Source organism: Larus michahellis, chromosome 2 (assembly GCF_964199755.1).
Source record: "Larus michahellis chromosome 2, bLarMic1.1, whole genome shotgun sequence".
Lineage (NCBI taxonomy): Eukaryota > Metazoa > Chordata > Aves > Charadriiformes > Laridae > Larus > Larus michahellis.
In genome coordinates this window covers 54,991,960-55,018,893 of record NC_133897.1, presented here as the reverse complement: position 1 = coordinate 55,018,893, position 26,934 = coordinate 54,991,960, and the positions used below count along the sequence as shown (strand labels likewise).

General features: G+C 41.3%; 1 protein-coding gene across 12 annotated transcripts in view; it reads right to left on the bottom strand.

Moving 5' to 3' along the window:
• PDE1C (phosphodiesterase 1C) overlaps window positions 1–26,934 on the bottom strand; it is a 301,021-nt gene that overhangs the window by 46,577 nt on the left and 227,510 nt on the right. For all 12 annotated transcript variants that reach the window (XR_012585566.1, XR_012585568.1, XR_012585567.1 and 9 more), the window contains 6 exons: window positions 19,962–20,075; window positions 18,912–19,094; window positions 16,709–16,775; window positions 11,109–11,225; window positions 8,991–9,131; window positions 295–395 (listed from right to left, as the gene is read on the bottom strand). Coding sequence is in view for 9 of the 12 variants with exons in the window: in XM_074575501.1 (XP_074431602.1) it covers window positions 295–395; window positions 8,991–9,131; window positions 11,109–11,225; window positions 16,709–16,775; window positions 18,912–19,094; window positions 19,962–20,075 (723 nt within the window). In the remaining 3 variants the exon portion in view is untranslated. The remainder of the gene's footprint in view (window positions 1–294; window positions 396–8,990; window positions 9,132–11,108; window positions 11,226–16,708; window positions 16,776–18,911; window positions 19,095–19,961; window positions 20,076–26,934) is intronic.

The window sequence follows — 26,934 nt, the reverse complement described above, 5'->3', positions numbered from 1 at the left end:
AAAATACATCACTCTGTACAGCAATTTGTCTTTGGAAACTTTACATAGAAATATTTTGGGACTCTCCTTTTCCTGATTATTAATATGGAACAATGCTCAGGAAGCTAGAACACATGCATTCCATTGTAAATGGTTGAGCAAGAGAAAATCAAATGCAACCTAAGGAAGTGAAATTTCCTCCTGTAACACTTGAAAGCAAAAGCTCCTGCACTTTTCTAGGTGGCTGTGCTGTTATTCTCCAAAGGCTTCCCCCTCCATTTCCCAAGCCTTCATCATGATTTACAGCAGCCTCACCGTGTCTGGATGTGAAAGTTGTTGGTAGTTCCAGTGTGTTCATAGTCATGGATAGCAGCTGCGAAGATCATAGCGAAGATCTCCAGCTCTGTCAGCCAGTGCTGAAAAGAGATTACAGAGCGATCAGATAAACTGTCATTTTCCCAGGCATTAAGGCTTTTGTCTTTTAAGGTGAGTTATCCCCTGCTGACAGTCAACGCTGCACATCATTGCCTTTCCCCTGCAGCCTGCCAGCTGTTTTAAAGCAAACTTCTCTGGTTGATACACAAAAGCCAAACCAGCATTTTTCCTGAAGCTTCATCTAAAGAAATTGAACTCCAGCAGACTGGTTTCAGGAGCTAATAAGGCTTAAGGCAGAGCAAGGGGAAAAATGTGCCCTTCTTAAAGTGCAATGTGTGAGGAAGAGAGAGCGCGAAACCTCAAGAAAATCAAGGTTCTGCAAGTGGAACTTGATGATAGACATGCAGGTATGCACATACCACCAGGGTATGTATTTTCAGCTCAGCTGACCTGGGTAGCAGAGCCTCAAATACAGAAGAATGTCACTAATTTCCAGTACCTGGAAGTCTTTGTCTATCAGTGAATCATGAGGATAATAGGGAACGCAAACTCTTGTTATCATTTATAGAAATATTTGAGAAAGCCCTGAGGTTTCTTTTTTCCTAATTGCCTAGTCAAAGCCTTATTTTTCAATGCTTAAGTCACTTTTGACTTAGATTTCTAAATGACTCAGATGCTTTTAATAATTTTCCTCTGAGTCAATCAATCATTTTACATCTCGTTTTCCACTGGTAGCACACAAGGAGTGCTGTTAACATCAAGTGCATCAGAGACAAAGATACTGTAGATGCTGTAAATATTTGTCTGAAATGCTTAAATGTATTACATTTAATGTACCACAGTGGTTGCCAAATATTTTTTTAACAGTTCACTGTCAACCTGCAAACCTTTTGATAGATGTTCATGTAAGAACTGCCTTTTAATTCAAAGCCCAGTAAAGGCAGTAGGGTTTCATACATTTATTCTAGACATCTCCTATGGCTCAGGGGCCACCACTGGTCTGGGAACCAGGTGCCGGAGAAGCACAGATAAACGTGGGCCTGTTCAGCTCTTCTCCTGCCTTTCACAGCCATCTCTGCATAACCAGAGAAGAATGAAGCAAGTCTCAGTATTAAAGATCTCCTTACATTAAAGATGCAGTTCGAAAATATTGGCCAGACATACTTCGCATAATGCCACTGACCATAATCAAGGTAGCTCTTGATTTTTTTTTACTTTTTTTTTTTTTTTTGAGAGAGAGAGGAGGGTGAAGAGATCAAGAAATGAGCAGACATCAAAATGAAACTGTTTTCTCATTTCTACACAATTAGTCCAGGACAGGAAGGAACAGCACTGGTGGTGGAGAAATCTGTGATGTTTGTTTCCAGGTGTGACTTGTGAAGAAGGATTGCTTTATAGCTGATGAAGAACATGATTCCAAGTTTCAAGCAACTACTTCTGGCAAGTGCAATGGGGAAAAAGAGGAACTGGGCTCTCCAGGCTACACGGCTACGTCTGGACTTCAATTCCGCAACCATGCTCTGCCATTTTCCGAAAGAAAAGAGGGCAAATGATAGAAAAAAATCAGACACAAATGCTCAGGAACAGGCAGAGCAAACCTACATTATGCACACAGAACTACTAGGGGACATGCCAGCTAGTCTAATGCAGCCAGTTCAGACCTTCTGGTCATCATCTGATAAGTCCCATTCCAACGGGATCTTATGACCAAAGTCTTAAAACAGCATTAAAGCAACGAGCTCTGTGCTTATGGTCTCCTTCCTCATCTCTTCAGACACATACAGGAGAAGTTCTAACTGGCATGCCCTATCAAAGCACCATTTGTTGAACAAGTTCAGGGTAATGTAGATTTTCAAATAGGGTGCAATACACCTGAGGAAAGGTATTAAATATAATAATAGCAATTGAGGAAGACCACTCAGAATAAAGGCTGGGATTTACAGTTGTGAACTGTAGGTAATAAATAGATCGGTGTAAGTAGCACAAAGTCAAAATAGGCTTGTGAGTAACATGAGGGAAATAGCAGGTGAGTAATTGGAACCTTTTAGTCCCTTCTTTCTGCTACGACCTTGCAAGGAAAAGCAAACAAGATGGTAAAGAGCCTGCAGAGAATGAATGCAATCTCCATCAAAGCAGTGATATTACCTTTCACTAGTCTGTAATGGACTTCATCTTGGGAACAGAGAGCTAGTTTTAAAGAACAAAGCCATCAAGAACTATTGAGAAAGCAGCAGGACACTATCACAGGATGAAAAGAGCGAGGAAATGTGAATGTTTTTCATTTCTAACGGGTTGACAAAAACAATCCAGAACAAAACCGTCAAACTTTCTGCGATGATAGGGGGTGGGGGATGGCGCGGGAAGAAGGCATGAAAGAACAAGTATTGACTTCCAGAGTGGAAACAAAAAAAAGGGTAATGAGGCATGATTGTCTTTCACAAACATACAATAAATATGAAGAGTTAGCTACTAAGGCAAGTCATTGGCATGTAAACAAAAGGATGGATGCATACAGAAAGAAAAAGGAAGAGGAAAGAGCAGTGTTTCCAAATCTAACAAAACAAATGGATCCATTTCCAAGAAAATGCTACAAAGAAAAGACACTAATAATTAGCCTGCTTCCTTCCCCAGAGTTTATGGGGTTTTATTCCAAAGTAGCTATCATTTTCAGAGCTCATGATGATCTGCTTATTAATCACAATAGTCTGGAGAAGAGGAGGATCTCACTTCCCTTTGGTATAAACAGATGTGACAGAAGTCCTGCACTTCTGCAGTTTTACAGGTCTGCTGCAGGAAATATTCTCCTGTAATTCTTGACAATATCAGAGAAAGAACTCTTAGGTTCTACCATTTGCACCTCATTGTCTAGATTCACAAAGAAATCACATGGTAATTCCTAATAATTATAAAGATTAGTCAGAAAATAATACCGAATAAGGTAAAAATCACAGCTGAACAACAGAGTTAAATAAAGGAAAGAATAAAATGAGTGAAAAGAGTGTCCACTCTTGGAAGTTGTTCCTACACATCACATTTCTATGCCAAACCTCTAAGAGATGAACATCAGAGTAATTCCAAATTCTCTTTCCATGTTATGTCTATGAGAGAACCCAAAATATTCTAGTTCAAACAGTAAAGTATAACAAATTTATCCCAAGGCATAATCCTGGGGAAGAAAATAACAGGAAAACTGAAGAGATTCCAGGCACTGAATACGATTAGAGGGAAAGAAGACTTTTTAATTGAAAATAAAATGGAAAAAAAAAAGAAGCCTGGAACAAAACTGTTGAGAGATTGTAAATAACAGGAGCATGACAAAGGCAAACGAGCCATGTAAAGATAAACCAGACAATCATTTCTTCCCTTTGAGACTTGAACAAATTACCACTATATAGACTACGTAAATTTGTAAAAAAGTAGTTTTTCCACATTGAAAATAACTAGTTAACAAGATAAATGAGGTGGTTTTTTCTGTTTTATTGTATGATTTTTTCACAAGTCTTTGTCTTCATCCCAGTGAAAAGTACAAGCAATGCCCCCAACATGCCTTCTGAAACCAAAGTCTTGCATTCCAGCATGTCCAAGTTCCTTGCATAAACATTGTGAAAGTGATGAACAGAACAACTATGTATGCTAGAGTAAGGATAATTATTGATAAGAGCAAATTCTGGAAACGGGAAAATATCCCCTATATTTCTTTACCATGTGTGAACATACTACGCATATTAGAAGCTAGCCCTGCTGGGAGCAGGAGAAGTGATGACCTCTAGAGCTCATTTTCAAACTACATTAATCTATGCACATTGAGATGGGTTGGATCCTGCAGGGGAGGACGGGTGGAAACTAAGAAAAAGGAAAAAAACAAAAACAACAAAAACCAACCCAAAGTTAACACAAACATTCGAACAAGGGAAGCAAAGCTGAAATGTCACTGTTAGCACACAGTGCTGTGAGGCCATTGTTCCTGGTAGCAGAAGAGTGGTTTCTTCCTGTGCTACATCAGATCCTAAACCAAATGCCACATATCATTTGGCTGTGGGAACAATTAGTGCTTGGGATTATTCCTGGGAAACGGCAGGCACTTCACTACGTCCTCTGGAGTGCAACTCCATCCTAACGGTCTGCATGGGATACTTTGTGCGTAGCTTATTACAGCAGCAATAAGAAAGCAAAGGGCTCGGCTCAGGCAAATGAGTCACTGACTCCAGTGCCAGCTCGTACATATGTTCACAAGCACACAAATTCGAGTTTCCCTTTCATAGATGTAAACCTGAAATATGCACATGCCCTGACCTCTGCACATGTTTCAGAACATCATTTCCTCTGACACAGAGAAGAAAAACACTTCAGAGACATTAAAAAATAAAGTATTTTGATACTGAAGAGTGCTTGTTCCTCGCTTCAAACATCAGGCACCACAACAGCAGGGGGCTTTGAAAGGCACGTGGACAGATAATTCACTGGGCATAGGTAATGCATGAGAGAAAATCTCAAAAGACGTATGCCAGGGGATGATCGTTTGTGCATTTTTTGCCAGGTTGAGAGAAGGCTGAATCCCAGTACAGAGAGAATTGAAGAGAGACATTTATCCATTTCTTGGTTTTGCTTCTCAGTCAGATTGGAGCCAGGGATACACACAGCTGTTACTTTTTGCTCTGACCAGCTTTAGCACTTTGTTTCTGCAATTGTCTTCAAAGTCTACACAACACATTATGGTGCTGCAGTCTGCACGCTGCCAAGCCGCCCTGGCGAAATACTCCCAGAAACTGTTTGCAAGAGATACCACTGAGGTATCACTGGACTACATTTAATGATGCTAATATTATGAGGCCCCACCTCAGGTACTGTGTCCAGTTTTGGGTCCCCCACTACAAGAGGGAGACACTGAGGTGCTGGAGCGTGTCCAGGGCAGGGCATCAAAGCTTGTGAAGTGTCTGGAGAACAAGTCTTATGAGGAGCGCCTGAGGGAGTTAGGATTGTTTAGCCTAGAGAAAAGGAAGCTGAGGGGAGACACTATTGCCCTCTACAACTACCTGAAAGGAGGGTGTAGAGAGGTGGGGGTTGGTCTCTTCTCCCAAGTAACAAGTGAATGGACAAGAGGAAATGGCCTCAAGTTGTGCCAGGGGAAGTTTAGGATGGATATTAGGAAAAATTTTTACATTGAATGGGTTATCAAGCATTGGAACAGGTTGCCCAGGGAAGTGGTTGAGTCACCACCCCTGGAGGTATTTAAAAGGTGGGTAGATGTAGTGCTTAGCGATACGGTTTAGTGATGTTTTTCGTTTGTGTTAGGTTCATTGTTGGACTTGATAACCTGAAAGTTTCCTTCCAACCTAGACAATTCTACGATTCTAATAATGCAAAAAAGCCTGTTAATATTTTACATGACATGCTTACAGAGCAATCTGTCTTTAATCTGGGCTAACACCTTCAGAGGAGACAAGTATAGTATATAACAGCAGAGGAAAGGCAAGTCAACCAACATAGCTTCCCCTGCTTTACCTTTCAGAAAATATACTTTACAATTCAAAGAAGAAATGAGATGAGATAAGAGAAGAAGCTGCACTGCTTTCAAATGTCTACACGTTGCTGTGAAACTGTGCAAAAGTATAGCACTGAATACATAGGCTTTATAGATATTATTATTGACATATGGTGAAGAGGCAGGCAAAGTCAGCTCTCGCTCCCAGTGTTACCAGTGGGATTACAAAGTCAGAGATCCCCCTGGTATGTCTGCAATATCTTCTTCTCCTTTATTCCTGATGATTCCAACCCAGTTTTCCCATTTTCCTCAGGACAGGAAAGACACTGACATACATGGTGCAGGCCCAGCCCAGCACCTTTGAGACGGCGAGGGGCCGGGGCACAGGGCAGACAGGGGCAGGCTGAGGCAACTGAGGCAACTACGGCTGTGCAGCTGGCAGAAGAGAAGCCTCAGGGCTGGGTCCCACCGCTGATCTGCCACAACACTGACATTGGTTTCCTGGCCCAGTACCACATAGAAAATCATCCTGTTCAGCTCCCATATGCACTTCACTACTGCTAGTTTTGGTTTTTCAGAACAGCGAAGGGTCTCGTATATTAAAAAAAAAAAAAAGAAAAGAAAAAAAAAGGAGCTTTATTTCCCCTAACTTGCATCCTTACTCTCTTTGGCAGGATACAAGCCATGGGCTCATCTCTCCTGCCTGCTTCCTGAGTCTTACTGATCACAGAATAAGTATGAGAGCATTCAAATGCAAGTGTTCTTTACCAATGTGCATGGTAGTGGCATCGCATCTCTGGTTCATGAGACGTGTGAGAAAAAAGCTTGATCTTAATAGTAGGAATAAAACATGGAAGGGGAGCTTTGCTGTGAAAACTGGTTCTACAGAATATAATACCTCTGTGAGCTCCTGAGCTCCTCTGCCTTTAAAGTCTGTAACCCCACATCCAGTAAGGAGTAGCCCATGATGTCAACTCTCTTTTTACACCTTGGTTTCTAATCAACAGCACTACTTGCCTTGCTCCCACCTGGAGCCATGGAGTGGGCTGGCAGGTGGCCAGGACAGGTTCTTGGAGCCCAGGGCTTCCAGCAAAAAAGAGAACACACTCAGCTCATGCTTTTGGGGCACCTCAGGGACTTTATAGCAAGTTTGCTCAGTACATAAGTAAAAACATCGGGGCTTTTTGGTTTGGTCTGGTTTATGGGGTTTTATTTTCTTTTTATCTGCTACATCATCTCTCTCCCTCGTAGAGCAAAATAATCCAAACTATTCCGTCGTTAACTCATGTATTTTCACGTCCTTCCAGTCCTTTCTTTTTGAACGCTTGCCTAGCTTTACTCTGCCCAGAGACAGAATACAAAACCCCACTCAGCACTGTGGCAATATGGGCTAGAATGAAATAGCACTCATTCATTCACAGATGAGTTGCAGCTAAATTGCTAACAGACCAAGAAGCAGCAAGGTGGAAAAAGGCAGTTCTGAACACACACAGGCAGGAGGGCTGCTGCACTTGGGCAGCTCTTTCCATCCAGTCACTTGTCGAAGCAGAACCACCCCAAGGGAAAACGGCCCTAAACTGCCCTTCTTCGGTGGTTTGAGGAGAAAAAGGGGATCCATTTGCTCACCATTGTAATGCAATTTGCATTACTCAACATTGTATTATTCTTACTGAATACAGCCTTCCCTGCGTTTTCATTAACTAAAATGGCCCTAAAAGCAGCAGTGACCAATTTAGGATCTCATGGGAGGTTTGGAGCATGCATCTGCATTAGTTGCAAATTTGACCTAACTCCTACTTACTTCAGACACAATCAGGAGCAATGGCACAACTTTTATCAGAATCAGGCAGTCTGGATCAGGTCTTGAGACATACAGAGCCTGACTCCTTCCAAATATGTCTGTAGCAAACACTGCAATTCACAGGTGCAGTTCAACACAGGAGACTTGGGACGTGTTTACAGGAGGCACTGGAGCATGTTACTCCTCAGGGAAGAGCATCCAGGTCTGGCCTCAGAACTGCAAGCAACATTGCTGCGGCAATTAAGGGACTGCAGGATGCCAGACCATAAGCAAAAAGGTTCCTTCCAACTGTAAGCAGCTCTACAGTTGTTGAAACTGTCCTAAAAGACATAGCAGGAGCCGCGCTACGCCTTGTTAGCTTGCACCTCTCTGTCCTATGCTCCATCACACACTACACGCTGGCAGCAGCATTGCTTCAGGTTTCTCACCGAGCTGCGCAGAAAAAGGTGTCATCAACTCCGTACAGGGGGAGACACAAGTATTACCACAAGTGATGCTGACTGCCAACTTCTATGGTGATTTCTTATAATCCATCTAAGGTACTCATGGTGTTGGTTGCGCTGAGTCACATGCAACCATGGGTTTCCCTCATCCTTTTCTTCAGCAGTTCCCAGTTATGGAGCTTGGGATGATAAGGGAGTGTTCAAGAAGGCAGGAGCTGCAGTAAAAGCTTCAGACAACTTTCTGAGCCACCAGCTGAACCATAACTGCAATCACTGACCTCCACTCTGGAATCTGCCTGCCTTCAATTCCTCTAGTCCATCTTCAAAGGTATTTCTGTTGTTTGTCTTAACAACCTCTGTGGGAACATATTGTGTGCTCAGTATTTTTGTTTAAGCTTTCTATCAATTCCTGTCACTGCTGTCAGACTTTAGCTGTCTACGGGTTTATGTGTAAGCCAGTTCAGATGGTTTTGCTGCAGAGACTGGATGGAGATCAGCATCTCCAGAGCATAGCTCTTGTCATCCGCAGATAAGTGGAATGAATTGTCCTTTGGAGGTACTGCCTTTCTCCCCTAAGTAAGAAGAAAGCTTAGACAATTTGGTTTTTTCACATTAGATGAAATGAATTCCAACAGATGTGAGTTAGCAGAATCGCCCAGGAGATCTGTGGCAGTGAAAAACTGAGCTTGGGTTTCATCCTCTTTTAGATCATTGTGAAAAGAGTTATCCATATCTTCACCTACTTTCTATTTCTAAATAATCTAAATCTCTACTTTCATTAGTACAGCCATATCAAATGAAATTTGTCTACAGTGCAAACGGGTTCTACTGTGGATAATCATAATCTCCTTAATGAGCCAAAACTGTTGTAATCTCATTAGGTATTCAGGATGCCAACTCCTGTACTTACCGCTACGCCTGTCTTGAAAAGGAGGTAATGGACCGTCTGTGTCACATCTGCAGCGTGCATTAGGTTGTGATACGGATTTTTGTGTTTACTGTAGCCAACCTCCAGAGCTTCCACAAAGGACACCAGGGCAGAAATGGGGATCTGAGGAAAGCAACACAAATTAATAACAAAATAATCACCTTTAACGGCTAGCATTTGGAGGGAAGCATTCTCATAAGAGGTCCGAAAGAGCAGTTTGTACTTCACAAATCAATAACACACTAAAACATCTGAAACAGGCACTCAAGAGAGAGAGTGAATCCAGGTTACTTCCTCAAACTCAGTTTCTTATCCCTAATTACATTATGGATGAATCATTCCTGCACATAAACACACACAAGTAAGTAAGTAAGTATACTAAAAAATGCCATCTGGAAGACACAGGCAGTATGAAAAGTAACAGAGACCACTTGATTGATTGCCCCTGGAGAAATATTTCTAATTAGGCCACAAGAGTCTCTCTGTTACCCTCACAACCCACTGGAATATATTTCTGCTTTGCTGTTCACATTCAAGATTTTCTAATGAAACATATCATAGAGCAAGTCTGAGAACCTCTACTAAGAGAAGTATCATTTATCAGAACTTTGGCTTTTCATGGCAAAATCCAGCCTGCCCATCCTAGGGGCTTGCCATGCTTTTCCAACTCCAAGAGTAGAACTGCACACACTCAAGAAAATGAAATTCAGAGGGTTTCTAAAGAGGACGCTATGCAGGTGGTGTCAGCAACAACATATGCAACTGGCAACATGGGTTCTCCAGTTTCATCTGCTCAAACAGAAAATACCCTAAATGGTCATATTTCCAGAGTTAGAGGAGCACTGTTGTTCTCCTCTTGGGTACGTATCAGGTGAGGATGCACTTCAGACCAGTTATCTTCTTCAAACACTTCTCATCAGGCACAGGCAGTTCCTGAAGAAGTATAGGAGCCAAAGGTCCATAAACCCTTTCCAGTCAAAGTGAGTGGGGACCCCTGGGGAGTGGAAATGTCAATGGAGCGAAGGGACAGCAGAATATTTAGGTGGGGACAATGGTCAAGATCAGAGCACAATGTTCCTGCCATCCAAATTTAAGCCTGTTCAAAGCTGGAGGAAAAGATACATCACTTTTATATCTGCACACCTCTGTAACAATCATAGAATCACAGAACAGCTTGGGTTGGAAGAGACCTTTAAAGGTCATCTAGTCCAACCCCCCTGCAATAAGCACGGACATCTTCAACTACATCAGGATGCTCAGAGCCCTATCCAACCTGACCTTGTATGTTTCCAGGGATGGGGCATCTACCACCTCTCCGGGCAACCTGTTCCAGTGTTTTACCACTCTCATCGTAAAAAATTTGTTCCTTATATCTAGTCTAAATCTACCCTCTTTCAGTTTAAAACCATTACCACTTGTTCTACTGCAACAGACCCTACTAAGGAAGTTTGCCCCCATCTTTCTTATAGGCCCCCTTTAGGTACTGGTAGGCCGCTATAAGGTCTCCCCGGAGCCTTCTCTTCTCCAAGCTGAACAACCCCAACTCTCTCAGCCTGTCCTCACAGGAGAGGTGCTCCAGCCCTCTGAGCATCTTTGTGGCCCTCCTCTGGACCTGCTCCAACAGGTCCATGTCTTTCCTGCGCTCCAGGTAGGGTCTTCTCCCACTCCAGAGCTGGATGCAGTGCTCCAGGTGGGGTCTTTCCAGAGTGGAGTAGAGGGGCAGAATCACCTCCCTCAACCTGCTAGCCATGCTGCTTTTGATGAATTTGAATTTGAATTCAATCTCTCCTTTTTTGCCTGCACACTTGAGAGTCCTGGGAATCTCAGGAGAATGACACCATCGTTCCCACAGGATCAAATGTAGTATTTCCCATGGATTTCATGGGGAAGCCTGTTTGGAACCTTGTCTACTTCATTGTGTCCCATCGCAATTAAAAGTACTACTTAAATAACATTTGGTCTTGCTTCCTGGGGAAAGTGCAGCATCCACAAAGCCTTCAAATAGTGCTAAAATTGCATTTTGAATGGAACAAAGCAGGATGAGAGGCAACTTGAACAAAATCCAAGATGGAAGAAGAAGCCCATCTTCTAAGTACTGACCTTGAAACGGTTGATCAGATCATAGCGTGTGAGAAGTTCATAGAAAATGAATTTCAGTGCATGATCCCCACTGGCATCGTTTAGTGCAAATACATCAAAGGACCACTTGTCTACATTCTGCAAGAGTGGGTAGAAAAGGCAGTCAATATGGTCATCCCTTTTACAATGATAGTTCAATTTCTATCACTTTACATCTACAAATAGAGAATTACAGTGGTGATGTAAGTCTATAGCTTTTTTTTTTTAATTTCTTCAATTCCATTTAACCAATGCAAAGTCTAATTTACTCATCAATATTGTATGATTTGTGTTTAAGAAGCTTCCATTACGAAACATATGCTGTTTGTTTATTCTAAACACGGCAATTCTCCACACCAGAATTTAACCAGCAAAGGCTGAACCCAAAAAGATAAGAATCCTGGTTTGGTTTAGTACCTGAAACATTGGGATGGCCCTATTGTGGCTGATTTTACCCTTCTCTGTCCCCTACTCACATGCTATGAAAAATCTATGAAAAATTATATTAACTTTGAAGGAAACAGAAATAATGAAGATATGCTTTTTAATGATATTAAAACCTCTGGATTTTGCTGTCCCTATAGAGTTCTTATTACTTTTTATTGTGAACAAAGCCCTCCAATGCTTCACTCATGCTTAAAACAGAGTAAGGTGATATGGTTTTTTTTGCAGTAAAAAAAATACATCTGTGGTCATATTTTTACCACTTGCTGTTCAATCAACCAAAATAATAACTAACTAGAAGAACTATCTTGCTAGACCCAAAGAGCAACTTAGTTCCTTGTGATTTTAATATTAACCCTGAATTGTGATTATTGCAGCTTAAATTGCCCAAAGAAAGCATGACCCTAATTTTCCTTTTTTTTTTTTTTTCACAGATAAGTGAGTCCACTGGGGCTTTCCGAAAACTACAGAGCAGAAGAAAATCACAGTAATGTTACATTAAGTGCTAACAATGATATAAAAAACAACCTTTGTAACAGAAGAGTAAATATCTAATTCCACTTGGGAAAGTTCCAGTCAGCTGTAAATTATATATTAATGCTGCAGGGTGGTCAGTAAAGAGACTGAGGAGAGAAAGTTCACTTCCCAGCTCATAAAGCTAAAGTATAAGGTATAAACCTTACAGAAGGTTGAGTTCAAATCTCAACTCTAGGGAGGGCCATGGGAGTTGACAGCACTCATTATCTAGCAAGATAAAGCTCCTTGATCTCAGAACTGGATGTTCCTGAAACCCTATGAACCTTTTTCTCCTCCTCCTAGCAACAAAGAGGAAAGGTGCAGAAGGAGTTATAGCTAGAAGAATGATGTACAGATCAACAAGGCAGTTGCAGCTGGCACAGAACCAGCTCTCAATCTCTCTTGCCTGCTGAGAACTTTGATGTACTTCCCAAACGGTTTTATCCAAATCACTCTCCTTAAAACACACATCAAAGATTGACGTCTATACGTTGAAGTTTCCCTCCACTTTCAAACTCTGTTGCAGGTTACCTCCCATTTCCTTGTGGCGCTTTCACCAAGAAAGATGACTACATTTCACATACGCACGTGCACAGCTGCTCTCAGCCCAAGAAAAGGGCATTAGCTAGACACAATGTTGAGTACTGTTAAGCATTACAGTCCATGTAAAAATTTGCCATCTTTTTTAGCAATACTAACAACGCTAAATTACAATTATCTACTGAGCTCTTAAAGCCCTGTCCACCTTTGCTGTTTGTTGTCATGGTCATATCCCAGGTAAGGACCGGACTTCAAGTCAAATGCAAAGGACCTTTAAACGCCTTGTGGTCGGTCACCCATACACCAGCATAGCTACAGGACTTCTTATGTTCTGAACAAGGCCAATGTATTTTGGTACTGGCTCTCTCCAGCATGGGCTGATCCTGACAACCTTGCTACTTGCATAGTGTTGATTGCACAGAGCAGAGTATGCCTCTTCTGGAAGTATAGTCAACAGAGAAGTTAATTAGTGAGTGAATATCAAGGACGCTGAAGATTCAGCTCTGCTTTCACCTATCCCAGTAAATCACTTGCTTGCCAAGCAGTTGATTTTACAAGCTGTGTGGAGCCCACACAATGAAGGCAGGGTCAAGCTCCTCCAGACATGATTTGTGGCCCAAGTCAGAGAAGAGCAGTCATAAACTGCAGCTTTTTGACACTTCCAGTAGGTGTTAGAGAGGAAAAACAACAAAAAGAGGAAAAAGTTCCACCAAAAAAGCATGTTTTGAAGCCCTTGAACAAGCTTAGAAAATGGGCAAGAAAAATAATGCCGAAAGCATCCACTCAGTCAATTTTAAGTATTTTCCTGGTTTTTGAGTGTTTTTATTTTGTAACCACTTATCTCAGTCAATGAAGCAAATTAATTTAACACTTGCACGTATATAATAATTCACTTTTGGGTCCTATGGCATTGAAAATAATGTCTCAACTATGCTGAAATTTAACTCACTTTAAGGAAATCTTATATTGTAGAAAAAAAAGGGGTTTGTTCCTTTATATATTTTTCCTGTAGTTAATGTTGTGCTCTTGCAGCAGATAAAATTTAACAAATTGTGAAACTGCAAAATAGCACATCAGAATTGTTCTTGTTCATGAAATAATGGTTAACCACATAGACGATAAGTTTCACAGTAGAGCTATTTAGATTTTACTGAGGGAGAAATCCTTGCTCTTGTCAAGTCAACAGAAGTTTTGCTATTGACAATAATGACAGCAGCATTTTACCCTGAATAACTAGGGGGGAAAATCCTCTTAACAGAAGCATGAAAGTAGCACAGATGGCTTAGAGGCTTGCAGCAACAGAAGTTACGCTTTGAAAATGAGTGGATTTTATGACCTTAAAAAAAAAAAATTAACACGGAAGTGACCCCTATATTATGGAGAGATCTAAAGGGAAGCAGAACTTCATGGATGTCTTGTGATGGAGAAGAAAACCTGTTTCCTCTCCCTAAGGAGAGCAGGAGAAGCGAGGGATGGGAAACTTTCTGTGCTACACATGTCTCTAGGTCACTGGCCCTGTAGTCTCAGCTGAAGTGTCATAAGATGTTCTAATGCCACATATACCCGATGAGGTATAACTGCAAATAGATCCAAGGTGTCTTACTTCTCAGTCCTGTGTCCTTATTACTTGGCCATTGCTCCACTGCTTGGGGAAACCTAGAGATGAAGGGAAACACCAGTTCTTCCTAAATGCTCACTTTCCTACCTTTCTGTTTGTCCTTAACCTCAGGGTTAAACCTTGATTTGTTTTATAAGCCAACAATCAGATTCAGGGATAGATGTTATTCTGCTCAACATGACTGGAAGGCCTGAAATTTTTGTAGCCACAGACATGCAGAAGGCTACATGGCAGACACTGTAAGTGACTACAGGTTCTGTGTTCATTACCATATTAGCCAGCCCAGAAAATATTGCTGTGACAGCACAGGCATCAGAAAAGTGAAAAATTTACTTCTAAAGCAGGTAACCACTTCAGCAGCTAATAAATGTGAAGTTCTCTCTCTAGCACTACACTGCTAAACAGTGGATCACCACAGCCTACTGGGTAAATTAACATACTTATTCAAACATGTCTGTATGGATGGTATGTATGGCCACTATTCAAATGAGAGACAAGGCTGATGGCCCCTTTTGTGGCAGCAGGTCTTAGGCCCATCAGATCATCATGCCCATGTCACGCGGAAAAGTAACAGGCTACTGCAGTAGAAAAATCAGTATCCAATATACAGGTATAGAGAGAGATGCTGTGCAATCAACTCAAAAAATTGCCTAACTTCTCATCCACTGAAGAAGTGAGAGAGATATACACTAGGACTTGCACTGCTACTACTTCATCTGCATTTTGCAGAAGCTACGGTATTTCATTGTTTTATTAAAAACAACCTCATTTTGCCAACCTGATTCCACAGCTTTGGGTTCCTCAGTGTGGATATCCTGTTGGCCATGGCAGCAAATAAGAGAGCACATGGTTCAAAAATAAGTTAGTTTTGACTCCATGTCATCTCAATCCTTGTCCTGATTACCATGACTCCGAGGGGAATGTTGATTGTGGCAATCCAGAACAGCTGAAGAGATGTGTGTGGTACACTCCTACACCCTTTTGCATGCTTAAACCATCAGCTCATTTTACAGAGCCAGAGCACACCAAGCAGTTGGCTAGTTGTAAGGTTTTTTTACTTGGCTTTACTGGACTGAAGCAAGCAACAAAATGTATCATTTTCCATTAAGGAGATGGGACTGAGAAATTTAAGATGAAGCATTACTTCAAAGACAGAAGACTTCTTCAAAACAAGTAGCTCCCATTTCTACATCTACTACCAACCCCAAGGCCATCCAGGTAAAGACATGTTCTCAAAATAGTTTTGGAAAAAAATACATCCTAGAGTGCACAGTGGCAAAATGGGTGTTACTTCACCCTGAGCAAAATTAGTCAATGACTTTGTTGTTTTGATGCTTTTTAACTTTAGCATGATCAGTTCTCTTTATGACCCTTAATCATTTACAGACATAGAAAGAGGAGAGGGATTGTGTAAGGTTTCAGTCAGTTGAGAGTAGCTGATGTGTCCTGGATTGTCTTGTTACTGCTGAAGAACTCAGGAGAAGAGGTACCATTAATAGACACGTTCCCTCATAAGCTGGCTATGGGGTGTAGTTCTAAAAGAACAAAGACTTTAGATCCCATTCGCAGGAATGAAGCTAACAATTGTCAACCTGCACCTGGAAAAACCTGTGGATGGATGCTTTGATTCTGTACATGAAAGGCATGTTTGATCATTCTTCTTGCATTCAATAGACCTTCTGCAATTCCTCCACATCTTTTGATGAGTTGTACTATCCAAACCAAAAAGGATTCACTAATTTAACTGTAGGTCTTTCCAATGTGGAGTAGAGCAGAAGCTTCATGAACTTTACATGTAGCATCCCTGTGTATTGCCCCACTGCATCACCTTTTTTTACCGTTTCACAGCATGGTGTAACCACATGCAACATGTAACCTGCAAAGCTGCTGCGTAGGCAGTTGGTTGCTAACTTGTGTTTGTAATCTTGATAATTTCTGCCTAAATCAAGAACCTTGCAATTGTTCCATAGATTGAACCTTATTTTTTTCTGAGTACTTCTGACTAATCAGTTTTCCTCTGAAACCTCAAAACTCATAAAAGGGTTGTTATTCCTAAACTGATTGTCACCTTGAAGAACCTGGGGCTGAGCAACGCAAGAAATTCCCTTCTCTCACAGCAACTGATCCTTTTCCTTCTCCACCTCTCTCAATCTGTGTTTTCTTTCTTCCCTGTGGGAGGTTGTGATTGATTCCATCATGTTACGAAGTCTTCAGTTAAATCACTGTAATCTAGAACAGAGCTGTAACCTTCATAACCTGAAAATGGCCACAGCCTTGAACTCTATTCTTTCCTTTATTGAAAGGATATTCCCTTAGGCCAGTAAATGATAAATGTATGTGAACTAAACTAAATGTCAGAGAGCAGGAAAGGGCAAGTACTAAGACCCCCTTACCAAGTCAAATATCACAGTATTATCTTGATGCTTTGTACAGAACCCCCCCAACACCTTTTTATTTGGATTACCTTTAGCACTCCAATTACAGCTGGTGGGTAGCTCAAACCGACCATATTTGAAGTCCGTCTGTACATTCTACCAAGATAAAATAGATAAGGCAACACATAAATAGAATTAAACAAAACAAACAAACAAAATCCATAAAGCAATAGACTATTACAGGAGACCTTATTTAGCCCAGGAAACACTGACTGCACTTTGTTTTTTTAATTCCTTCTTGTTCCTAACTTGCACAATATTCTCTATATCATTCTTATTGTATAGCCTAAATTGAGATTTATACACTCCCCAGCATCTCATATCTTAGTTACCTGGCAGGACATCACAGAGAATCTGCCAATATCAGGCCTTCATCAGAGGGAAAGGCTACACTCAAATAAACAAGATGTTCCCCATTTTCTGCTGCAGATGACCATACTGCTCTTTCAGTTCCATTAGTCCTTGCCGGTCGACATGCAAGCTAATTCTGAATGTACTTCAGAAATCATTTGTTGTCTGCAATGAATCAACTCCAGTTCGGTACAGCTGTTACTTTTGTCTGCATTTTTTTTAAGACTGACATAAAATCTTTTGGGAGTTTGCTCTGTGTGTGTGTGTGTGTGTGTGTTTGAAGGAGAGAGAGAAAAAGAGTAAGGCAATAATCAACATCCACAACCATACTAAAGAAAGCTGAAGTATGTACCAGATTTAAAAACTTGCTTTCAGGCCACACTGTTTAACAGGCTTGGTGAATGCAGGACCACTGTCATAGCTAAAATGCCCTTCCCTTTTTAGCAATTGAGCAAGCATCACCCTTTTTTGCACTTAAGCAACGTAGGACTAAAAGGAGATGATGGAAATCTCTTCTCCCATCTGAAATAATCCCGTGTCAAGTCTTCCTTCACTTCCATTTTTCTTTGTCATGTTACAAACTCAGACCTAAAAAAAGTCAGCTCCTTTGGAGAATTAAATTCACCCATTCCCTGAATTACAGAATTTCTTACCCCCCTCCACCCTTCAGTCAGGAGCCTCATAGCCTTCTCTGAAGTGACAATTCAGGCAGAGGCCCTCTCCCTTAGCTCAGGAGAGCCACAACCCTCCTCTGGTGCCATATCATATCTGAACACTTTCTCCTTTGGGCCACAGTGATTCAGATCAGCTGGAAAAGAGCCTCCTGCAGCCAGCTCTCTGCACTTCATTTACTTCCTTGTTGAGCAGGTCCCTCACTGGGAGTGAGGTTTAATTCACAAATAGCCTGTCAAACCTGGAGAAACCCGTTCCAAGGAGAAATGACACGTGCAGTCTTATCACAATTTGCTGCCACTCTTAACACATGTACAGGTACTTCGGTACACAGATAAAAAAATTGTCTATAGACATGCCAGAGGAGGCTTCTGTGTGTCTGTGTGGCTTGTAGTTCACTGTCTGATACATCCAACCTCCTGCACAGAGGGCTGCTAGGCTGTCACCGTGATTCTGATGAAGAGTGAAAGGTGCTCTGCTCTTCCATTCCTGACTTGAGTTTTGCTGTAGAAAGCTGGGACCTGCTGTCTTTCACGCTGCTTAAAGTCTGCTAAAAGTTTCACATGTGCCAGCCCTTCTTCTAGCTTGAAGGAAGAATGTCAGCAAAGAGTGGTTACTTTACAAAGAAAAGGTAAGATTGGAAGTGAGTCCAAACCGAAATGACTAAATGTTTTAAACGGTTCAGAAAGTGAAATCAGCTTTAGCAGTAGGTTCTGATGCAAATCACAACAGAGAAGGCTGAGAGGACTCAATGGGTTTTTTGAAGTCCTCCCTGAGCTCCGAAGTTTTCACATCAGTCTCGATCTAGAGTTCATTCGAGCAATACTATGATACAGAATTTTCTTCTGTTTCTTACCAGTTCTTCATAAGAAATAATAGCCTACAGAGGTAAAAAGAGGCAAGGGAGGGCTCGGTCTGGGCTGACCAAATTTTAGAAGCTGTCACTCTTGACCTAGGGCTATGCAGAGGTGCGTATTCTCGGTCAAAATTATTCCAACTGTGCTATTACATCTGTATTAAGCTGAAAACAGATCAGTATGTGCCATTTCAGGTTGCAATATATTACTTAATTCCAGGTTCCAAGGTGCTATCCAGATCTGTGTAGAAACATCATTGGAAGCATATTAAACTATTACTCATTCAATACCACAGGAGCAACCTGCGGAACTTGGACAGCTACTAGAACTAAGTAATTACATGTCTCTCTACCTTTCCACAAATATCCCAGCTTGTACTGCATGGACAATACTCCTGAACCGAGGTTTTTCCTCCGTCCTTTTGAGCATCATCCCCATTTGCCGCGTGAAGGTAGAAGCCAACCAGTCCCGGACCTCCGAGGGCACAGAGTCGGACTGGATGTCGCTGAGCTCATCTTCTGTGTCCAGTAAACGCCTAGAGAGGGAAGGGGGGAAAGATGGGTAAATATGGGTAAATGCCCTTGGAGAGCATTGCAACATTATTAACAAAAAAGAAACTCACATATATTCTAATTAAGCAGTTGTTAAAAGTCTTTGGTTCATCAGCCCTAATGGAACACAATTGTACAAGTCTTCACCAGATTGTTTGTTCTCTTATTTAGTTATATATTAGCTTGTGAAACTCACTACTAGGCCAAGAAACAAGAAGTATCAGCCTTCTGAAGTACAACTACGTAATCATCCTCTGACTTCTCATCTTCAACTCATCAATGTTCCTGACCTTTCTGCTCTTCAGAACTCATTTATGGTCATGTCTAACTTTCCAGTTAGTATCATACAGTCCTCTCCTTTCCCATTCTGGTCATCAGAGGTGACTCTACATTTAGCACCAAGGAAATGGCATATAACAGAGCAGGGTACTCCTCTGCAACATCTTACCAGTCTACATCTATCATGACCTGGAGTAAATTTTTTTTAATTTCAAAGACTCGATACAAGTGAAAAGATTTAACACTATTCAAAATGAATAGAGAAGTAAGAATTTAGAAACTTTCAGAAAAAGTGAGACACAACTATTATGAAAACATTTCTGCAAGAGAATATATATTAAATTTATGATTGCTTTTGATCTCCTCCCCTGCCCCAAGAAACTTAAAGCAGCTTTTAGACCAAGGACTGAAGATCTGCTCTACACAGACTGTGATATTGTAATGATTAAAAACATATTGTCTGTGAGTAATAAATCTTGGCTAAAACAAATTTCCCAACTGACGTGTAAATTACAATTTTGTGTCTTTGGTACTAGATATAAGAAGAGTGCTGATGCCTGTAGTTAACTCACCTAGTTTCATCAATGTATACTGACTCAAGAACAGTCGCAGCATATTCCAAGTTCTTCTTTAGGTCTACAACTGAAGCTTCCCCCCTCTCTAACTGCTTTACCAAAGACCGCAACCTAGAGAAAAAGAAAACAGCAATCTGATTAGTATGAAGAGAAACAGGTTTGAGAGTAAGCGTCAGTTCAAAACTGGATCCAGCACGAGACCTAGCACACATGACTGGCAGGTGAAAACTTCTGGAAGTCTACAAGGTTCTTTAAGCCGAACACAAGAAGTCCACAAAAATCACTTTTCAAAGATCAGTCACAATGATGCCAGGCAAACATCACACTATATTTAGGCTCAAATAAGTCAGCAAGTTATGACTGTCCCCTACTCATACTGAAATAAGTCAAAATAGAAATCACTTGGACTTTAACACAGGAGCTAAGAGAGGGCAATTTCATTCCAGCCACAAGAAAGGAAGTTAACTTCTTGAGTAGCATCTGTTGACAAATGTCAGCCATTTACGACGATTAGAGTACATTTATGTAAAATTGTGTTAGAGTATATTTAGAAATACTATTGTAGAAATACTATACAAGGCTAGGAAATGCTATGATTTTCATTAGGTCAAGAGGTCACCCTTAGACTATCCCATCTATATTAAACAGAACTCATGGAAGTTTTTTTATCAGGTTATTTTAATTATTGGGGGAAAAACAAAAATTTGTGCAGAAAATGTCTCCTGTGCCGAAGACAATATATTTGTGCAATTTGCTTTTGCCTTTTCCTCCCCTTCGCTCCACTTTCTGTGGCAAGTTAGAAAAACAAAACAGGGAAGAAAGAGGAGAAGAAAATGTAAAAGTAAAGAGTAAAATGTAAATATTTTTTAAAAATCCAAGAATACACATGCTTACAATTAGAAGAAGAAAATTACCATTCCTTTAAAAGGACAATGGGATAAAAAGTTGACGCGTTAAAACATTTTTGTGAATGTCTTCATCAGTTAAATAAACATTGAAATGTACATTTAACAGCACAGCAGAAATCACAAGCTGTTAATTTGTCCTGTTCAAGACGCGAAAATGTAGAGAAGTTGTCATGTCATCTAAACTTTGTCTTCTACTTAGCAGACTACTCTTCCTCATCTTTTTCGACAGGCCATGGAGAAAAATAACCTTTCCCAGAAAGTAATTCATAGCGAGAGCCCAATATAGGTGCCTGCTCTCACTTTGTTAATTGTATAGAGAGCCCAACCTCCTACAGCAGAAACGTACATGAGGTTCTTAAAATGAAGTGAGTATCTGTATTCCCTTGCTATCACAACGCCCCTGTTAGCATTAGTGCTTTCAGGGGAAACCAAGACTCCATGGGGCTGTACTTCATGGCAAAGCTGAGAAGCCATCAGTCTGCCCGTGTGCACTGCCCCAACAGCTCCTTCCAGTTGTGTTTCCTTCCCCTCACTTTCCCCACGTAAACAGTGAGGCTGTGCAGAACAAAAATCATAAAAAATATTGATTGTTCCTCTGGCTAGGTCTCATAAATGCCACTCCTACTCACAGCGGTACTGCTGACACATAGCTACATATTTAGCTCTACAAAGAATCTTTAGCAAGAGGTGGAACCTCTCCAGGAAGATCAACTCATTTGCTTGTCGGCAGTCAAAAAAACCAAAAGTATTGTTCAATGCTTCATTCTTGATGTGAGAATGGAGACGGGAAGATCAGTGATGTACAAATACAATGAACAGAAGTCATCTCTGTAAGCCAGGTGGAGAGCATTCAACTATGCCAGCATGTTTCCCTCCAACCCTGGAACCCAGCTCAGGGAATCCATGGAACAACCTCAGCCTTATGGAAGAAGAAACATGGCTCGGCGCTCCCATACCCCTCTCCTGTGTAAGCGCACCCCCAGATGTGCGCAGCAACACGTTGTGTTTGATGAGCAGAGCTAGGAATGGTGCTCCCCCACCTTTCAGGTTGATTCCAGCCTCGGGCAGCACACGTGGAAGATGAATTCACCTCCTCCATAGAGCCTAACCCTACCTACCTACCATAGAGCCTAATCCCTCCTACCCATTCCCAGCTTTGCTTGCCAATGCAGGAGGGGAGGAAGAGAAACAAATAAAACAACTTTCATGTCCGAACAGTAAGCATCGCATATGCCTCCTCCTTCCTTCATCCCATGTATGGGGAGCCCAGAGATATGACCCCTTAACTAATTACCAGAAACATTGTTTGTACACAAGCCACAGGAGTTAATATTGAAGGAAGAACATTATCTTTGGCTCTTCCTGACTTTTATTTCATTGATTTAAGTACCCAGCAGCTCTATGCCACAAGTCATTCAAAATTCATGTACAATAATAGCACAGTGAGTAACGGCTGCTTCACGGCACCAACATTCATCATCGAAGAAGATTATGCAGAGCACTACGTGCATCAATCATTTGAAAAAACAGAAGTACAGTTGTTATAATAAAACCTTGTCACACGATCAGCCACTCTCATGTGAAAAAAAATTACATTGTCTTTGTCTTACCATCCATTATCTATAACTATTTCTGATTCATTGAGTCACAGCAGCTGCTGTCAGTTACCTTTGCTAAATAAGAGCCCGACAATAGTTTGTCTTCACTGCATTCCATGTATCTCTCTGCTTTTTGAAATAGTCCTAAACGCAATCATAAAGTTAAGGCCAGGCTGTCCCACTGAAGGGCATCCAGACAAATTTATTAGCTGAAAAATTCTGTTTAAGGGTGGCTGAAGTAATTCCGGAATGCAATCAAATTCACCGAACCATTTTGACTGAAATCAAACCATTACCACAAACTTTTAACATGTTTTATTTTTAGGAGCTTGTATTAAAGCCGTGGAAGCAGAGGGCAAGATGCTGACTTCCTATCTCTACCCCATAGACTAGTCATTGCAGCAAGTGCATAGGGTTCAGCCACATGTACCATTTCGCAGGAAAATGCTGAGTCTGTCAGGCTGCTGACCAAAAGAAACACACTGATATAATTATCAGAACCAACTTAAGGGATCCAGTTCATCATTTACTTTGCTTTTACTGTAACTACCTGTTTTGTATGAACAAAACGCTTTTTTCAACCGAAGCATGTTTTGTTCTGTTCTGTTTCAAAAAGTTCATTATAGACTGATCGAAACCTAAATTTTTATTATTTCTTTTCTTTCCCCCCCTCCTTTTCCTTTCAAGTTCAGAACCAAAAATTTGCACGAATCTACCAGACCTAGTTCCACTGAAGCCTGTGGAGCTAGCCGTAGGAGAAGCAGACAATTCCTGTGCATTAAGGAGATCCCAGACCAGAAGGGAAGTGTTAACCATTTCTAACATTAAGCTGCCTTAAGACCATGGCGCACACACAAGCAAGCCAGGCTGTAGGCCAGCCAAAAATTTCTCAGATTACGGTCATCAGCACAGCAGTTACAAACAACTGGTTGGTCACACAATATTAGCTCTAAATCCAGTTGTTTAATTATATTAAGATACCACTAATGCCTTTCTTAATGAGATTTCCAAGGGAATCTATCCCTCCAGTCTGCAAATTCTCTGTGAACGTGTGCCAAATATTATGGAAAAACCCTGGGAACCTTTGTTCTTCACAGTTATTACACATTTTAGTCCTCGGAATAATCCCTTAACTACCCAAAGGAAAAGCCTAGTCCAGAGCAATGCTATGCATTTGAACTTCCTCTGACCCCACAGGGAGTTCAAGTAAGTGTTAAATCTTGGAAAAGGGGCTAGACCACTTCCAGAATACGGCCTCCTGCACTGCCCTGCCAAGGAAAATATCCGTATGCATCCACCGTAAAAACCCCTGGGAGTATCTGCAAATAATCCCACTGCCTTCAGCAGAGCAATACATTTGCGTAAAGCAGGCTGGCTGGGTCCTCGGTGAAGGAGAGAGGTTATCCAAAGTGTACGCTGTTTCACAGCCCTGCTCACGCTCTCTTTAATGTTCCCCTAAAGATTCAGGGGGATAGAAAGCAAATGACTAGAAACTGGGCAACTGAACTCAGTCCATGAAAGTTACACAGCTCAAAGACCCAAAGCCACTCTAGATCCAAACTGAATAACTGGAAAAAGTGATGCTGTTTTCTACGTGTTCTTGAAATGCAAAATTTCTGAGTAATCGCTCCAAGCATTCTCCTCTCTGTTATAAATAAAACAGTATCTGTGTACAAATATTTATATCCTTAGCTAGAGGGCTTGCTTTTATGCTGTTGATTTTTTTAAAAAATAAAATTACATATCACTGCAGAGAAGATTAACACCACCACAGTCTGGATACTAGTCAACTTCAATTAACATGCAAAGCACACATATTGTCTGAATACTTGAGGCAACTTCCTTTAAACCAGTGTAAACTCTGCAAAGCTGTGTGGCTAGTCTCTGCATTTATTTTCAAAGCTTTTTGACTGTGACTCACCACATGTTTTCAACAGTGCAACTCAGTCTTTTACTCCAAAAATCATTCTCATACCACTGGGCCACCTGAGGAAAAAACTATTTTGAATGCACGTGAAAAATGAAAAAAAAAAATAAAAAAATTCTAGTATCATTGCAGATTACCAAGGATGGAATGTGCCCTTGTGGCCAAGAAGGCCAATGGTCTCCCGAGGTGCATTAAAAAGAGCATGTCCAGTGGGTCGATGGAGGTCATCCTCCCCCACTACTCTGCCCTGGTGAGGCCACATCTGGAGCACTGTGTCGGGCCTCACAGTTCAAGAAAGACAAGGAACACCTGCAGAGAGTCCAGCGGTGGGCTACAAAGATGTTCAAGGGAATGGAGCACCTCTCTTATGAAGAAAGGCTGGGGGATTTGGGTCTGTTCAGCCTGGAGAAGAGAAGACTGAGAGGGGATCTCATCAATGTTTATCAATACCTAAAGGGTGAGGCCAGGCTCTTTTCAGTGGTGCTCGGTGACAGGACAAGGGGCAACAGGCAGAAACTGGAACACAGGAAATTCCGTCTCAACAGGAGGAAAAACTTCTTTCCTTTGAGGGTGGCAGAGCACTGGAACAGGCTGCCCAGAGAGGAGGTGGAATCTCCTTCTCTGAAGATATTCAAAACCCGCCAGGACATGTTCCTGTGCACCCTGATCTAGGTGAACCTGCTTTCGCAGGGCGAGTGGACTAGATCATCTCCAAAGGTCCCTTCCAACTCCTACTACTCTGTGATTCTGTGAATATTTATCCCTGTTTTGATCTTGATAGTAACAGATAAACAGTTTGATATTGACAGCTGAACCCGATTCATATCTTGTTTCAACCATAATAGCCTACTACCTGACAGGTGAGATTTGTAGAAAGCAGAGATATTTTTTTATTATAGCTGGGAAAAGAGGGCAAGCTATTGAACACAGCACTGCTAGAGCTGGTGAAGTACTCTTGAGACCAAAAAGCTGTTCACAAGCCTCTGCTAAGTCTGATACAAGTTTCACTAAGAAAGACAGCAGTGGAATTTCTTACCAAAACTAAGCCCTGTCCATGTAGCGAAGGCCCTCACTAGAGAGGGGAACCCTGCACTGAAGTGATCATCGCTTGGTCCCTTTTAACATATACTGGAATTGGAGATCCCAGAGCTTTGGTGATAAACTGAGGGAATCATCTTTGACAGATCAGTCCTAAAGAACAGCTCTGTGTGAGAAAGGACTTGTACCCTAGAGCAGAAAATCTTCATGGGTGGATTGTTTGCCTGGGTCATGAGTTCGAAAGTTTGCTACAGATATGTGTTGAAAGAAGTTATTCTAAGTTTCCTGTCTCCCATCTGAGGAGGAACAGGAAGAGCAGAAGGTAGATGGGATCCACGCCACACCAAAAAAGGCTTCTAAATTATCTTTCTCCAAAATATGAAAATGTTCTGAAAAACTTTAAGAGATTTGAGCAACATTAGAACATCTGCCACCCTCGCTAATGGTGACACAGATAGCTAAAATGAGTTACTGGCTTCCTGCTGCAATAACCCCAGACAACATGTGTCATTCTTATTTCCTTTCACAGACGTACGTAGTTCATACACACAAATAGAGACAGCCTTTACATAACACTAAATCATTCCACAGCTACGTTGATAGTTGAAATGTCCCTTCTCAACTCTTTCATGAGAGTTTTTTACTGATGTACCAGGCTTTACTGATGTACCGAAAACATGGTACAAGAAAGTTTTGCACAGAGAACTGAATTTTATGGACGCCTGACAAAAATGGGTGTATGCTGTGACAAAACATCGTGTTTCATATCCTGAATGCTGCTTTCACACCTCAGGAGAGGATCTGTTCTTGTTATTCCTCAAGTTTCAAAAGCTTGGAATCAACTTTTAAAATGTAAGTCAAAAGTTTCCTTAAACAGACAAAGTCTCATTGCATTCAGTGTAATTCTGACACCGCACCCCATGAGCAAACAGTTTGGGGGTTCCCTGTAAACATAAAGGATCCTGTAGCACATTCTGTAAGAAATCACGTTTGCTCTCAACGCGTCTCCCTATTCTTGTGAAGTAACTTTGTGCTGTTCAGGCATTTCCTTCAGTCTCAAATGCCAGCGACTTTCAATGGAAGTGGGCAATACTTGTACAAGGCGTTGAAATTGCATATTGGATAAGAATGCAAGCTGCTACATCCATAAACAAAAACATTCCTAATAATCTTGCCATGATTAATGCTTAGACATACAGCCTTAACTTCAGTACAGGACACTATTCACAGTCCTGTTCATCACAGAAGTTCACAAGCAAAAACTGGCACACAATGAGATTGATACCAGTTACAATTAGGTCCTTCATGAGTTGTTTTGCAAACAAAAAGAACGTCATTACAATTAGACACCAGTGAGGAACACTTTCGGCTTCAGCAAATCCTTGTCACTCTGACTCTGGGGACAAGAATAAGAGGCACCTTCTGCTATCAGTCTGTGTTTATGTGGCTTTTGTTAGTCAAATTACCCTTACATAAGGAAAACCCAAGAGGATGATTTC